A 16,195-nucleotide genomic window follows, 5' to 3' on the forward strand; every position below is an offset into this window, starting at 1 on the left:
AGTGATTCCTCGATGAATGCGACACGAGCAACGGCGTTATTCCCACAATTGGGGGAGTCCCTCTGTGGGACCAATCAAAACAGAGTGAACAGAAGCTAAGCAGAGGTTCGATTTCGGGCAAAAAACAAATTTAGGAGGGGCTGAAAACCTTTCTGCCTTGACATGAATGCTCTGAAGTAGAGTACGTCGCACTCATCGAGACATTACTGTAGTGGAGGGAGAACGAACCATAGCAATCTCCGCATGGTGTGCATACCTACACAAGTCGTATTAATAAGTACAGCTTTATAAACGAATTGTGACATCACAGAGTCTTTATTTTGAAGCCTACGCCTGTTAACCTTATTGTCATTTGTCGAAAAACCCAGTACATCGACGCAAAAGAGTCCCAAGTCTAGCCCAGACTAGTCCTAATCAATGAGCCAGTTCACAGTAAAAAATCACGGAAGAAATGACTTGCATCTTCTCACAGCTGATGTACGACGATTGATCTTTGATTATCTGTGTTTGTAGAGGGTGAGGATGCCGCGGAGGACGAGGATTCCTACCTCCTGGAGGAGGACGACGTGCCATCGGCCACGATAGCCACGGACACCGAGCTGATCTCCGAGGCGGGCGGTCATCTGCCGGTGTTCCTCACCGAGCCCGTCGATTCGTTCGTGGTGAAAAACAAACCGGCCACGTTGCACTGTAAAGCGGCGCACGCGTTGCAAATCTATTTCCGTTGCAACGACGCGAGAGCGGAGGACTCGCAGCAGCAGGACTTCGTGGATCCCCATACCGGAACGAGGATCGTCGATTGCGAGCTGAACGTCACCAGGGATCACATCGAGGAGTATTTCGGGCGGGACAAGTTCAAGTGCGAGTGCGTCGCTTGGTCGGGATCCGGGCAGATCAAGAGTCAACCGGCCACTGTCGATGTTGCTTGTGAGTAGAATCGATTCATTAACTAATACACACACATTCTTTCTCTTAATTGACGTCAGTTTGTTATCACTGTTTTATTTAGCGAGCTATCGAATACAACGAGATAATTAAGCTTGTCTGTTTTCAATCAACCGATCCATGGATGAAATGAAAGCTTTCAATCTATAGATATCTCACTGAACGATAAAGTCATTTAGTCTTATGTATGTCTTAATTACTTCCACCATGTACAAATTACAGACCGCATCACAGAACTCTTCTAGGAAGTTCGTCTAATAAATATTTAGCCGACGGTTGTTTGCCCCCGCTGTCAAGACAGTTACGACGACTTTCGTCTTACTTTGGCTTCGACCCCCCTCTCCACCTAATTATCTTGATTCTCCCCCGGGCCGTAGGTCATTATTTAATTCCGACCCCTGATGCAAGGCAATACAATGGCCGTAGTTTCTAAGAGAATCAATTTAGGAAAGGACCATTTGTCCACCGTCCGTCGGGCTTACGTAACTCCCTTTGAAACGAACATCTCGTCCGCGAAAACAGCAACGATAAATCGCTGTCTTTCGGCTTCCTCCGCTCCCCCCCCCCCTTCTCCCGGCAACAAGTTTCCTCGCTACAACGATAAACAACGCTTATACAGAACGAAGAGAGAGAAAAAGAAACGAATATTGGCATCAATCCTTTCCATCCAAGTTTCCCAGCCGATTCTTCTTGGTCCGCCATTACCGTCTTTTCTAAGCCCTCGTAAATTCCATTTCCGCAGACTTGAAAAAGCAGTTCGATTCCCCGCCGTACTCCGTGTCGGTCGAGGCGGGCCAGAGCACCGAACTCAGGTGTCTGCCGCCGGCTGGAGTGCCGTCGCCGAGGGTCTACTGGCTGAGAAACAACGTCCCCGTCGACACCGAGTCGGATACGCTTTTAGTGTCAAGCGAGGGACACCTTCTCGTCGGCCAGGCGAAGCTCAGCCATCAGGCGAATTACACTTGCGTCGCGGAGAACATCGCCGCGAAGAGACTTAGCGATCCTGTCAGTCTCACGGTTTACGGTAAGTGTCCTATATTTTTTCTTCTATTTTTTTTTTTTTTTTGTCGACAACTAACATCGCTTGGGAACAAAGTGGATCCTTTTCTCGGTGCTTCTCATTCGAGTAATTTTAAGGAATATTCATCAGAAGATGTGATGGATACGCGGATAGTATTCTCCCGCTAATGCATCAATTACTGCCACGATCCACTTTGGCTCAAGCTCCAGACGCGAACCGTCCCGGCATTAGATTAGAGGAAAAGAATTCTCTCCAGGGTGAGATAGCTCAATTGATTACGCCTCCCAGCCGACGATCCCCACAGTCGCCAAGGAAACGGAAACCTTTCCCCCGATCCCAAGTGTCCACGAGTCCAATAAACCCTCGGACCCTCTTCGTCTCTCGCCCCCATACCCCTAAAAGGTAGCCGAGGTAAAATCAAACGGTCCTCGTACGATTCCGTTGCAGTGAACGGAGGATGGTCCTCCTGGTCGGCATGGTCCGAGTGTCACTCGAGGTGCGCGAAGGGGGGTCAGAAGAGGACGCGTACATGCACGAACCCATCGCCGATGAACGGCGGACAACCGTGTCTGGGCCCGTCGCAGCAGAAGATGGACTGCAACACCAACTGTCCCGGTAAGTCCCTTGTATTCATTACCTTGGCGAAATGAGATTTTCAAGGAAGCATCGGGAGTTCGTTAACGTCGATACCCGCCGTTCGGTTCCGCTGCAGAGATTTCTTGCTCGTTCCACCGTCATCGTCTAGCCTCGTCTATTCTCGCGGTGACGTTATACATACACTGTTCCACCGTGGGAGCGAAAGAGCGAGAGAGTAAGATGAATCGTGTGGTCTCCACGTTCGATCCGAGGGCCGTGTCGCGGGGTCGACGACAGTCAAGCAGGTTTTGCCACGACAAACCAATATTACCGATGCCGAGGAGAGAAGAGCCTCTCGTACGCCACTCTTAAATTGTATTCACCTTTCGAAAACGTTTGCGACATTCTGAAGACACCTGCGGCACATCCCCGTCGAGAGTCGTGCGGAGTGTATTGAAACGCTGCTCGTCGGGGGCAACGTCCACCGTAGAATCGAGGATCCGCGTCGGTGGCGACGGCGGCGACACTTGAAATATTAACCCCTCGTATTCGATTGGTGACCAGTCAGAACCGCGACGCGCAGAATTCTGATGTTGCATCGCGACTCGAATTGCTCGGGTATGGGAATAGCGAATAGAGGGTGTAATATCGCTGGACCAATTGGGGATTTTTGCTTGGGGATCGGTAGTCGCTTCAGTTCTGACTCTAAAGGGTGTTCACAGAGGAAGAGTTTGGTATTTATAGGGTAAATGATAGAATTAGAATATATCGCTGGTTTATCTTGATAGTGGCACAATTAAGAACAAGGACTTCTTGCTTTTGTTGCATAAATTAACTCCTCAGATCTAGTGCTTTTCTACCAAATCTAAATATTCGCCAAAGCAAAATGAATTGAAATAAATAATGAGAACAGTATTCAAATAATTGGTAGATTGTTAAAATTGTTTAAATACTTACCTGGTAGAATCTACATTTTTTAATGTTACGTCGCTATTAAAGTAAAATTTACAGTTTGCAGGATAATTTTGTAGTTTTCTTGAGATCCTGCATCGTGAACTCTTTCGAAAACTTTGATGTCTTCTTGCATCGACAATCAACGTTAATTAAACACTAGGCACAGTTCACTCCGACAGTAAATTTAACACTTCGAGCGCACACATCCTAAAAGTTCTTGGAAATACATATGGGGGTCGGGTAACCCCAAGTCATTTAAAACTCGAAATATCTCCCAAACTATGGACTTCTCAAAAAAAAATTGTAGAAGCATTTTTCGAAGTTATTAATGCCTGTACTTTCAGGCACAATTATTTAGACTAAGGAAAAAATAAATTAAAGTAATAAAAAAGAGGTTTGAAGTATGTTTTCAAAAATCAAGGTTCAGATCAAACATGAACATGGGGTCTTTTATCCCCTCGATGCATTCAAAGTGTTAACCTAACCCGCACAAATGATACGCCACGCTTTTGTGCACGCGCGTCTTACTCACCGACTAATTTGTCCGCTTTCAATAACGCACCTACGTGTATTCTGTCTCACGCTTACTTTGGAACAGTCGGCGCGCTGGAGGAGTTCACCAACACCTTAGGTAAGTCACCGCTTTTTGTCTCGATCTTGAACAAAAAAAAGTAATAAACGTCGATTAAAAACTACAAAAGAAAAAAAGGCGGGCAGAATAATTTGTAAGAGTATGTGACGGCAACGGTTACCAAACGAATCTCGTTAGTCGGGATTAAGGTATACGGGAGGGCCACGAGTTTTTTTCTCAACAACGGGAAAACGGGTCCGTACGAGTCAATTAAACCGAAAAGCAGAAGACCGTCGTTCCTCGACCAATGTCGGGCCCGCGTTCGTAGCCTAACCGAATTGACAAGTATGGCTTTTAAACAAGACTCGGAATAGGAGGAGGGATACCAGACGAGTTACGAGCCTCGGTGATGTCCGCTTTTGCCCGTAACTTTTTACTGTCGCTTTACGTCCGATCGAAGTCGCCTTAACGACTCCACGGGACCAGCGTTCGATCTTCTCATCGTTTTTTTTTTCTTTTTTCTTTTCTTGGTTTCCGTTTACCGACCCAGTGGTGGACGGAGGATGGTCCAGATGGTCGGCATGGTCGGTGTGCGGGATCGAGTGCACGCACACCAGAAGAAGATCGTGCGACGAGCCGCCACCCAGCCACGGTGGACGACCTTGCCCGGGCAGGGACATCAGCGTGGCGAATTGCACCGGCGGCATGTGCAACAGTAAGTCACGAACAGCGACTTCTATTCTCTACTTGTCACGACTTTCTCGGCTGGTTCGATGTGTCCCCTTTTGCTGTGTGTATTCGTGCGTTCCACGGGATCGCAGGAAATTTGTTGCTCCGTGGGGACTCGGGACATATTGTATAGCTGCTGTATAGCATCACTAGTTGTTACTTTAACATTACTAGCTGGTACTTTAACATCACTAGTTGTTACTTTCGTATCACTAGTTCTTACCTTAGTATCACCAGTTCTTACTATGGTATCACTAGTTGATAATGAAGTAAAAAGTAGTGAAAACGATGAAAAACTAGTGATAACGAAGGAAAAACTAACGATAAGTAACTAAAACTAGTGATACTGAAGTAAGAACTAGTGATACCAAAGGAACAACTAGTGATACTAAAGTAATACCAGCATTATTAGATGTATTACGTTACAAAATCGTACTGTTCATTTTCATAGAAGATTCCAGACGACTGTATCCGAATGACAATATTGAACCTATTACATTGAAATTATTCTACTAGCTATGAAACACAACAGATCGATGTCACTACTCGCGAATATGATAACATAAGTAATTATTCGCAATATGCTTGAAGAACTGTCTCATTTTCTACATGTACTCCGTCAATTGAACGTAACTATAACGTGCTATCTCGCGAAGAGTAATTGTCACTCCGTTTACACCCGGAAGCGCTCGAAGAACCACCAACAGGACAAGAACCAGAGCCATGAAAGCCTCAATAATCTTATTTCCTGTCGCGCCCAAAGAAATACGATTACATCTTAACACGTTCGCTGTCAGGAATATTTCATTTGATCGTCTTAACTCTATTGTGAATCAATCTCGCTGCTCCCCCGCCTGAGAAGAAATAAATTGCACACCGTGATATTCAATTTAACGTATCGTAAATATATCCACGTCATACACCGTCATCCCGTTCCTCTCGCGAAACCATCGAACGAGCCACACTAGTCTTACAACCGTACGAAATTGATATAATATACTTCTAAGAACATCCCCCAGTATTCTCAGGTATATTCTTCACAGGCCTTTTCCCGCCCGAGGAATCCAAGAATCGCGCTCCGCTTTTATCCACCCCGTCGTGTCAATTACCGTGGTTCACCCACTTAGCCCTCAATTACATCCACAATTTCTATCGTCCGGTCTATCTCTCTTTTCCAGACGCTGGCACGAAAATGGGTGGCGCTCACTTGACCGAGGAAGGTAAGTCCGTACCGCCGAACAAAGGCGCCTTTTCCCAGGAGTTTAATCTCCTTCCGTCTCCATTAAAAGACACAGAGTGTGAGTGAAAGAGAGGGAGAAAAATTCCATTTACGAGTCAACGGATAAAGGAGGGGCTCCAGCGATTAGATAAGCCGCGATCTCGCGAATATATCGGGAACCACCCCCCGATTAGTTACGGGTTCGTGTGGCACAACGTCGAGCATAATCGAAACGTAAAATTGCGCTCGAGTGGGAGGTGCGACCAACCGCGAGGAAGAAAATGTATTCCTTGTATACTGGTCGTGCGACATTCTCCTCCCTCGATGGATTCTTCACGGTGCTCGGCCGTTTATATTCCGCCGCTCTACAACTCGCGATCTGATACCATTCAAATCGGACGTCTCGGATCGGGTAAATAGAAGACCACAGGTCCAGCACGGACTTATTCCAAGTCGCGGCTTGGCGATACACATCGACTCCCGATGTATTTAATGCGAAGTTCGAAGGCGTTACGTGCTCGTTCTCGAACCGTGACCGTTGCGGAACGAGGCGAAATAGGAGAAAATAGTCCCTTAATGGGGTATACGGGAACGCCTATGGCGCTCGGATGAATTCGATCATTCATCATCGATTATTCTCGTGCTCATTTTTACGAGAGTAATGACTACGGGGGGAATTCGAGGGGGTTGGAAGTTTATGTGGATAATGGGGATCGAGTGATAGAGGGATATAGCATATATTTATTCTTAAGAAAATTCGTGAAGTCTCCATTAGACAGTAACCCTTCAGTCCATTTCTTCTATTACGTTGTTGGAAACCAACAAGTGTAAGAGAAATACACTATTGAAGTTTTAGTAACAAATTGTATTTCCAAACGGGTACAACAGGTAGGATAAAGATCCGTCTACACTATGTATATAGCATAACTCGTTATATATCAATGTTATAACTTGTTAAAAAACAGAAAGAAAAATGTTATGTAACATTTTTCATGTTGTGTAGCAAGTTACATGATATCCATCAAGTGTGACGTTATTATTAATAACTAGAAATGTTATACAAACTTGTTACAGGCTTGTCCAGAATGTATAATCTTGTAACAAATTATATAAACATGTTGTATAGCAAAGTCATAAAACAAGTTGTTGTATAATATTGTTTTGCTATACGGTGTAGATATAGTTGAAGACTATTTTGCCAAATGACGTGACCGTGATAACTAGACTGAGGATGTATATGCAAATATAGACTTTTGGGGATTAATTTACCAGAACTAGAGTCAAAGCATGATCTGTTTGCTTTATTTACTATTCTACCAGGTTCCATAGGAAATAAAAATTTCCAAATTTATCAAATTCTTAAGTACAGTGAGTTCTAGAGAATCCTGTGTGCTATAAATGCATAAAATCCGCAGTCTAGTGATAACTGACGACCGACTCGGAGTACTATTGCTGAGATAGTAAATTTGTCAGTATCAAGATACATACTAGGCAAATCGTATTTGGTGGGAAGGTGTTAACATTAACCCTTCATTCTTAGTCATTGCATGAGTAAGTCGTCCTTACCGATTCATTTGTTTCTGAACACAGTCGTTTGATCGCGTTTACCAGTAAGGACCTCTAGTGACCCACGAGGTTGGTCATCCAACACGATATAGCTCCGCTAGAATTATCTAATAACCACCCTCTGAATCTTCATCGTACACGCAACACTCTTCTAAATCACGTTGTCCAAGCAAACGTGTCGAATATTCGATCTCCACAGGAATCTCATCGAAATCGACGGATAACGGCCAGGCCCGAACAACCCTATTTCGCGCACGAGAAGGAAAAAGGTTCGTTTTTTTTCCCCGAGAACGCAATCGCGCTCAAGTGTGTTTGCCGATGAAGTTTTCCGCGTCAACGACGAGCAACGCGTGGTAAAGTCCCCTTCCGACTATTTACATTTAATTACGCGACTGGTTAATTATTGACGCTTCGCGATAGAGGGGAGTTACGCGATTCGTCGTCGGCCCCCAGACCGGGTCCAAACAATCGTAACAATGAGACGGCCTGGGCTGGTAGTCAAGGGTGGCCCACTAGTCTGTATAGATCCAGACACCCCTTACCCCTATGCTAGGTGGACGATTCTATCGATCCAGCCACATCAAAGTTGCACGCGATACGGTACGAGCCGCGGCTCGCCCCTCGTAGGGGGCAGGGGGATAGAAGGGTGGAGGTGGAGGCCGCTTTAATATCGAAGAAAATTATGTAATCGGTAGCCGTTACGCCCCTCGGCGGCCAGCAACAGGGGGAAATTGATCGTGCATGCAAATAAAGTGCCATTATACCCGGTGGCGAAGCCCCGGAACATAGTACGTGGTCGCTCGTTCGTTGGGACCAGCCCGCCCAGAAACTAACCCGCCCAAATCCCGGAACAGGGTTCGATTTTCGCCAAGTCACGATAAGACGCCGGAATAGTCGGGCAAACTATACATCCAGTGCCGTTGGAGAAACTTTCCACCGTCGAGGTCGAATTTGAATTCGAGCTTCGTGACTATCCAACGGGACTTCAAGCGGAACTGAACTCGATGTTTCTTCGCGTTTCCACGGAATTTATTTAGGAGCTTATTATTCCTTCGAGTTTCCAGCGATCTCGGAGGACGAAAGTTACCGTCCACTCGCTAATTTCGTTCCTCCTCGACGACGTTACGAAACTTCGATAATAGAGTTTTAAGAACAACAGAGTTTATCCTCTGGTCGCGGTTTTCGTTACGCGTAAAAAGGATATCGGGGATCACCGTGGTGTTCCTCGGGGACATTCTTCTAGGCGACCTGTGGATGCACGATAAAGAAAAAGGAAAACTACTGATCGCCGTAGAGTTTCCCCGGGGTATATCGCGATGAATTATAGTCTTCGGATACATTAGGTCGGGGCTATGAGGCGTTATCAATTGCCGCTAAGAAAATAAATCTCGGCACCCCTTGCGCCCACTTTTCAAGCCCAGCCTAGCCTCGCTGGGGCGAAAGTCGCGAACACAGTTTCTCCCCCGACCGCGTGGGTAACGACGCGGAACTATTGCGTTTTTCGGGGGGAATCTCTCTCACCCCCTCGCAGGATTCGTATGCGTTTTCGTCGGCCGCTTATATTGATGTTCGAGGCACGTGTCTCTGGGACAAGCCGAGCGTGTGCGACCAGGCAGACGCGCGCACATGATCCTCGCGGAGGCGAAGCGGCCGTCGAGAGTCACGTACCGGGGTTACAACCGGGTATGGCTTTGACATTCTAAAATTGGAAGAAGCTTAGAGGAACGTCAGCCGCCGGTTTCCCGTGGTATTTTCTTCAAAATCATCCCCCCCCCCCCCTGGTGTGCCGGCACGCGCATTTTAAGCGCGCCAATGAACCACGAAGAATTATGACGAGAAGTTCTTTCTTTTCCTGGTGTCGCTTTTCGACAGGGGCCAATTAAGGGACAACGGTGCGACTGATTTAGATGAATCATGGGAACTCTGATAAATCAGGCTTTTACCCTTTCAATGTGAAATTAGAGTTCTTGTGTAATTCTCGGTTACTGAAAGCTGAGGGAATGTTTTACAGGATTTTCTGTTTATGGACTTTCGTGTCTGGTGTTAGAATCTTTTCAGGACCGTGAATTGGGGTACCTTCGACTCTGTCAGGGGTAACTTTCTCCCAACGTCAGGAAAAGACCATTTTCGATTTTGCGGCTCTTTTGTAGGGATTTTTTACTGGACTTTATCTTGGGATAAAGTTAGCCTAACTGAGTCGAAGTTACCCCCGCCTTACGGTACCGTTTGTATTCGAGTATGAAGGGGTTAAGATGATGGTAACCGGCCATTTTGAATATAAAGATTCATGGAAGATTTTACGAGTATACCGCGAAAACTTAAAACTTGTATGGTAATTCCTCGATCTAGACAGTACGTAACTGTACTTTTGCAGATCTTCGTATCCACTGTATAAAATACGAGGCAAATTCGTTAAAAATTTGACAACGCGTAGTTGGTTCGCATTTCGATCAATCAATCCCATCACTCGCAAACAAAGCACGGAAACCAAGTTTTCACAATACGGGATTTCCGACACTTCCCTGGATACAGCAACGAACAGTTAGACGGCGCATCGCGGATGGGAAAACTTTCAAGAATAATTCCGTAAATTGATATCCACGAACTTTCTCGATTTATGACGCGCCGTATATCGTTCTGTATTTACGGGAACCACGGGTTCCCCTTAATCCCGCGAAGACTCCGGTCGCGAGTTCGCTGTTACATAATTCATAAAACGCGTTCGAATCTCGGTGAAACTTTGCATACGGGGTAATTCAATCCCGATTTCATACCGGACGGCGAAAGAGTAGAAAGAGGCGAAGAGGAGAGAGAGAGGCTATCGCAGCGTGACGCAATCCTCCTGTCTCTCTCTACGTCCCTCTCTACCGTACCTTTTAATCGCTTCCCACGTAGTCTTTGTTGCCATCGTGTTCACTGTCCGTCTCTCGCGACCGCCTCGAAATTATTAGGTTGTCGCACACGAAGCCGTAAGCCTTTTTAATGACACTATATATTATCTCCTGCCTCGAATGGATTTTATTGCTCGGAATAACTCTCAACCGATTTCTGTGTATACGACTCGTGGCCAATCGATCGTGAGCGTAATCATTGCGAAATTATTTCCGAGACATCTCTGAATCCTGTATCATAGCTAAACGATTGTCTTTCGCGGAGCAATGATTCTTGCCTGAAATTTAACCGAAACTTGTCACCGAGTGTACACTATCGCCCGCACGTACCTGTTAAGACACCTGGTCTGTACGAAGAAAATGCGATGTTTCGTTAAGTTTTCCGGGTACCGTCCAAAAATACCTTGAAAAATATGTGATTTTTGAGGTACCATTTAAATTAACATATTTCTCTTAAAAATAAAGACATTTTCACGTTTTGTTTTATTATTCCTATCTAGTAAAGGTATGTTTCATTATATAAACTACCTTAATAAAAATAAAGTGATATATCGGCTCCAGGTATTTTTCGGAAAACCCACAAAGTCGATATATCGGCTCTAAGGTACTAAAAGGGTTAAATTCCCCAATTTACACGGATGATTTACGTTTCTGACCAACACTTCGGTACTGATTCGTATAAATCTGGTCGCACAGTTCCGACCAGAGAAATCGCTCGATTCTTATGCAGAACGGGTTAACCATTACTCGCCTTCGAGCCGGTGTTTTACCAGTTTTTTGACCTCAACGCGTTAATGGCCGCGATAATAACGATCCGAGTCTTTATCGCCCGCGCGGAATATCGCGAAGCTGTAAAACGATAAACCGGCCCCAAGGAACGAGCGTGTCCTCATCCCCTTCCCCGTCGCCTGGCGTAAATGGAGAGGAACCTTAAAACTTTTCTACGACGCTCGTAATATTTAGCGACACGGGTAACCGTTTAAAAACGCCGTCCACCTTCCCAAACCCTCTCCACCGTCGAGGGAAATGGGACACCTCGTGTCCCCCCACCCCCTCCTATGGGAGCACGTTTGAAACCCGTAAAAAGTAAATAAAAGTTGCCGCGTAAATTATTCATGAGCAATGGTTGTTCGTCGTCCACAGCGGAGAGCACGCTTCGCGGACACGCGAAAATTACCGGGTGCCATTTGCACACGGGTATCATACGTCTTAAAACGGGGGGGGGGGCCTCCGAAGGACAGTGTCGCGCACGGCAGTGCTCCTTAAAACGAGGAATTAACGCCTGCCCGGTTACTCCTAATCCTGCGCGAGGCGATAATCTTTCGGAGACACGGGTGACAAAGTCTCGAATTAGCGCCCTGACGATTTCTCTGTACCTCTGTCTCGCTCACTCTCTATGTCTTTGCTTCTACGCGACTCGTTTTCACCCTCGTCAATGCGGTGCGCCTCGGGACCCTGGGTTAAGATGGAAAACGTTTGATGTTCACAGCGAACCGCCAGATGGACGTGGCACTCTACGTCGGGCTGACTGTCGCCTGTGTGGTAATCGGCTGCCTGGTATTATTTTTCTTGGCGAAGATTCTCAGGCGCAAAGGTCGGGACCATTCCCTTTACTCCATGGCCCGTAACGGTAAGCATCTCAAAGATGGTGAAAAAAAGGGACCCCCCTTCCCATCTCCCTGTCATACCTTCCACTTTTGCGAACGAAGGAGCGAAAGGTGATCGCGCAGGATATAATCACGGATACTCGTTTTTTTTTTTCCTTTTTACGAACGAGATTCGAATTTATGTTCACCTGCTGTCCCCTCGGTCCTCCGATCGCAGTTGCACGAGATAAGAGTGATACTATTTCGAAGTTTGATCGATAATTTCGTGCTCGCTGCTTTCATCCGCGGAGTTGGGTCACGGAAACACAAACACACACAGCGTAATTATTGAAAGGTATACACGTCGTGGTTAATAAACGCTTAACTGTGACGTATTTAGAACGCAGCTCTCGACTCGATTGGTCGGCGAGAGCACTCCTCTTGCCTCTGTGCCGTTGAGTTTTTAGGTGCCTAGCCAACAAGTAATTTCTGGACTGTACTCTGATGAGCAAACTCGGCTTCCTCTAGGGGAAAAAGCAGCATAGGACCACCAGTTGGTAAATTTATTTCAAGTACAGAAATCAATGTTAAACCAAATGTAAATTTGATATAAACTTAGTCCCGGAACCAAACGGTACGGGGCCCTTGTCCTACGCCACATTTTCACCTAAAAAGGAAGCTGAGTTTCCTCGTCAGAGGTCTATTGAGCTCTATACCAACGCCAGATTCATACTAGTGGTCAAAGGCACAGTCAGATCACGATCAGTCTGAATTAAGACCATATTTTCCTAATTAGATTACATATGAAGGATAAAGACCACTGCCTCATTTGACGTGCTGACCGTAACGTAATTGCGAGTGTGAATCTGGATTAACTGGAGTGTGAACTGTGGTTATGGGGGTCGTTCTGAGAGAGAGGAGATATAAGGTGAACCTATCTGAACCTTACACACATACGCAGATATAAAATGTACTAGATAGAGATGATAATAGGAAGAAGAAGGATAGGTTCACCGTATATCTTCCTTTTCCCTTGGACCTCTGTCGCCTCTACTTCTTCGCACAGGTGTTCTCCAGTTAAGGTATGTTTTCACGTGACAGTAAATCGTGGCTTTTACAGTCATGACACTAAATATCTTTGTCGTTGTGAACACTACATCGTTATACAGTGTCATGAAATTTACTGTTACGTGACAACGTACCTTCAGTACAGAGCTCAATGATACATACATACACGATGAAAGCGGCGAACAGAGTTTCCCCGACTAAAGATCGGAATAGTATCACAGCGGCGTCTGTCCGCAGCGCGCAGAGATACCCACGGGCCGTGGCTCGGCGGTGTGCGTTTCAGAATTCCAGCCGGAGTTCTTCCCGGACCAGGACAAGAAGCTGAGCTTGCAGCCGGACGTAACGGCGACGAGCGTGCCGGCCTGCTACGAGTATCCTTTCGACCCGAAGCTGTCGATGTCGAGATCCCTCTCCGAGCACCATTACGACGTCCCTCACCTCTCGATCGCGCCCCAACCATCGCCAATGTCACCAACACCGAGCACATCGACGCAGGAGTCAATCAGCGACAAGCAGATCCATTCCGACTGCGAGAACAGCATCACTAGCTCGTATCCTTCCTCGGACTCGACGTACAACGTCGCCTCGGAGAGCGTCAGGCTACCGAAGCTCGTGACCGGAAACGTGGCCGGTGCCGCGGTGAACACACGTGGCGCCCTATTGGTGCTACCGGACGCTGGTATATCGATGTCGGTGCCCGAGGGAGCGGTGCCCAAGCCACTCAGGGAGGAACTCTACCTGGCGGTGCTCAACGAGGATCGCTTTAGGCCTCGATTACCCGGTAAGTGATGCGTGCATTATTAATTGCGGCCTGGTGTGCGTATGACGTGTTCGTCCCTCTCTCTCTCTCTCTCTCTCTCTCTCACCGATCACGCTGGAATGCTGCTCCCGGTGTTATCGATCCGAAATTCAATTGGCAGCATTTCTGCTTCGACGTCTACGGGGATAGGTAATGAATATCGACGTTGGCTGATACCGACGTCGTTTTTAATTACACCCTGGACAACGTGACTCGGTTCAACGATCTCCTCTATTATCGGATGATTCTATAAGTAATCGGGGCTTTCGCGAATATTCGATCGGTGGATCTTTCGGTAACAAAACGCGGGGGATGAACGGGGATAATCGCGCGTCAGGTATTCATGGTAAGTATACCAAGCCGTTAAAGAGATCCCCGAACCCGAAAGTGATTAAGCTCGTCAACCGCGTAAACCTCATCGCGATCCCCGCGCGGTTTCCGGAATAGAGCTCATCCCTGTTTTGCGATCCACCATCGATCCACCAGACCGACCCGTGTAGAGAATTCGAAACCAGGATCTGGTTTGTTTCATCCGCAGATGGTATCACGCAATTATCCGCGGTGGTGACGTGCGGCCCGTCCTCGGCGACGTTCAACAAGCCTGTGATCCTGCAATTCGAGCATTGCGCGATGCTGCACCCGGCGACATGGGAGCTCAGCGTATGGGCGTGCGACGGTTTGAGCGTGGAGGACGGTGTCGCTGTAGCGTCCTCGAAGGATCATCAGTCGATCACGTGGACCAGGGTGTTGACGTTGGGCAACGAGACGATCAACACGCCGCTGTTCACGCAACTCGATCACGCGGAAGCGTTCATCGTCACCGAACAGCTGCGCGGCTACGTTCTTGCTGGGCAAAGCTGCGAGAACACGATCGCGACGAAGAGGCTACGGGTGGCGTTGTTCGCCAGTCAGACGGACCAATGTTCCGTGAGGGTGTACGCGGTGGAGGACACGAAAGCTGCGATGAAAGCGATCGTCGACAGGGAATCGCTGATCCGCGGGTACTTGCTCGATAAACCGAGAACTCTGTTGTTCCAAGACAACGGAGAGTCGTTGTGCGTCAGTCTGGAGGAGGTCGGGAACGAGTGGCAGCAGTGCAAATCGTCCACGGAACGTCAAGAGATCACGTTCAGGGACGCGTGGAACTGTCAGGAGACCACCAAGCACGTGACCTTCGGTCTGGACACGAAATTCGGACCTAGCACCACGAGAAGCTACAAGCTTCAGGTCTCGCAGGGTAGCTCGGACACCAGGCAGGTGTTCAGGATCGTCTACGATGGCGTGAAGCAATTGATTTCATCCGGAAGCGTGACCAGACCGCTCAGGGAGGTGACCGTGGTCAGCAGCGGGCATGCTAATAACGCTACCACCGACTCCACTACCCTGAGACCGTTTCGGTTTACCAGATCCCTGAGGAAACAGCTATGCCAGTGCCTGGACCCGCCGAACGCCCTGGGCAACGACTGGAGAATGCTGGCGCAGAGGCTCCAGGTTGACAGGTTAGCAATCTTGTATATATACGAGGCAGCCTGGGTCGTCGTGTTTGCTCGGCTACCGGTGACTGACGGTACGTCCTCGGGGGACACTTGTGGTATATCTTTAAATGTCGGTTCGCCGGAGGCCTGTCTTTCAACGGATTTCCCGCGATCGCCATCGGGGGGACGGTCAGCTTGATCTTTTCACCGAAGCTGGGTGTTCTTGCGATATAGTAGCTTCTGACAGGCATCGAGCTTTTTTCTGTACTATCGAGTCCTTCGAGGTAGTCATTTATTCTACCTGCACGCGATACGTATGGAAGGTAGTTGCTTAAAGGCCCAATTTGTTGCCGGTTATTCTGGACATTAACTTTGTGCCGATGTCAGAAAATGATCGTTTTCGATTTTGTAGTTCCCCTGAAATACCTTTTCACGTAAAAATCAACTTAATTTTACAATTTGTAGCATAGAAAATTATCATTTTCCGACTTGATACAACGTTATCCCAATTTAAGGTACACGAATAATTTTTATTATAATTCTGAATCTGTCAAGGTGATATTGCTATTTGGTCAAGCATTGTAGATCCACATAACCATTTCGCTGCTTCGATCATATCCTGTTTCCATGACACACAGTAGAATCGTGTTTCAAGTGATGAAAGAAAACACGCGTTTCTCCGATTCCCGTTACAGGTACATCAACTACTTCGCGACGAAGTCCAGTCCGACTGAACACATCCTGGACCTCTGGGAGGCGAAGCACCACGAGCCTACGGCTGTGACCGACCTGCTG

The 16,195-nt window shown here is 47.2% G+C and overlaps 1 protein-coding gene across 1 annotated transcript in view; it reads left to right on the forward strand.

The window, feature by feature from the left end:
• LOC107187667 (netrin receptor UNC5B-a-like) overlaps positions 1-16,195 on the forward strand; it is a 34,017-nt gene that overhangs the window by 14,539 nt on the left and 3,283 nt on the right. Inside the window, exons 2-12 of the mRNA XM_015575810.1 lie at positions 514-927; positions 1,688-1,969; positions 2,414-2,581; positions 4,095-4,127; positions 4,618-4,782; positions 5,975-6,016; positions 6,092-6,094; positions 11,938-12,102; positions 13,410-13,907; positions 14,464-15,424; positions 16,096-16,191. Coding sequence (XP_015431296.1) covers positions 514-927; positions 1,688-1,969; positions 2,414-2,581; positions 4,095-4,127; positions 4,618-4,782; positions 5,975-6,016; positions 6,092-6,094; positions 11,938-12,102; positions 13,410-13,907; positions 14,464-15,424; positions 16,096-16,191 — 2,827 coding nt within the window. The remainder of the gene's footprint in view (positions 1-513; positions 928-1,687; positions 1,970-2,413; positions 2,582-4,094; positions 4,128-4,617; positions 4,783-5,974; positions 6,017-6,091; positions 6,095-11,937; positions 12,103-13,409; positions 13,908-14,463; positions 15,425-16,095; positions 16,192-16,195) is intronic.

This window comes from Dufourea novaeangliae, unplaced genomic scaffold (assembly GCF_001272555.1).
Source record: "Dufourea novaeangliae isolate 0120121106 unplaced genomic scaffold, ASM127255v1 scaffold101, whole genome shotgun sequence".
Taxonomy (NCBI): Eukaryota; Metazoa; Arthropoda; class Insecta; order Hymenoptera; family Halictidae; genus Dufourea; species Dufourea novaeangliae.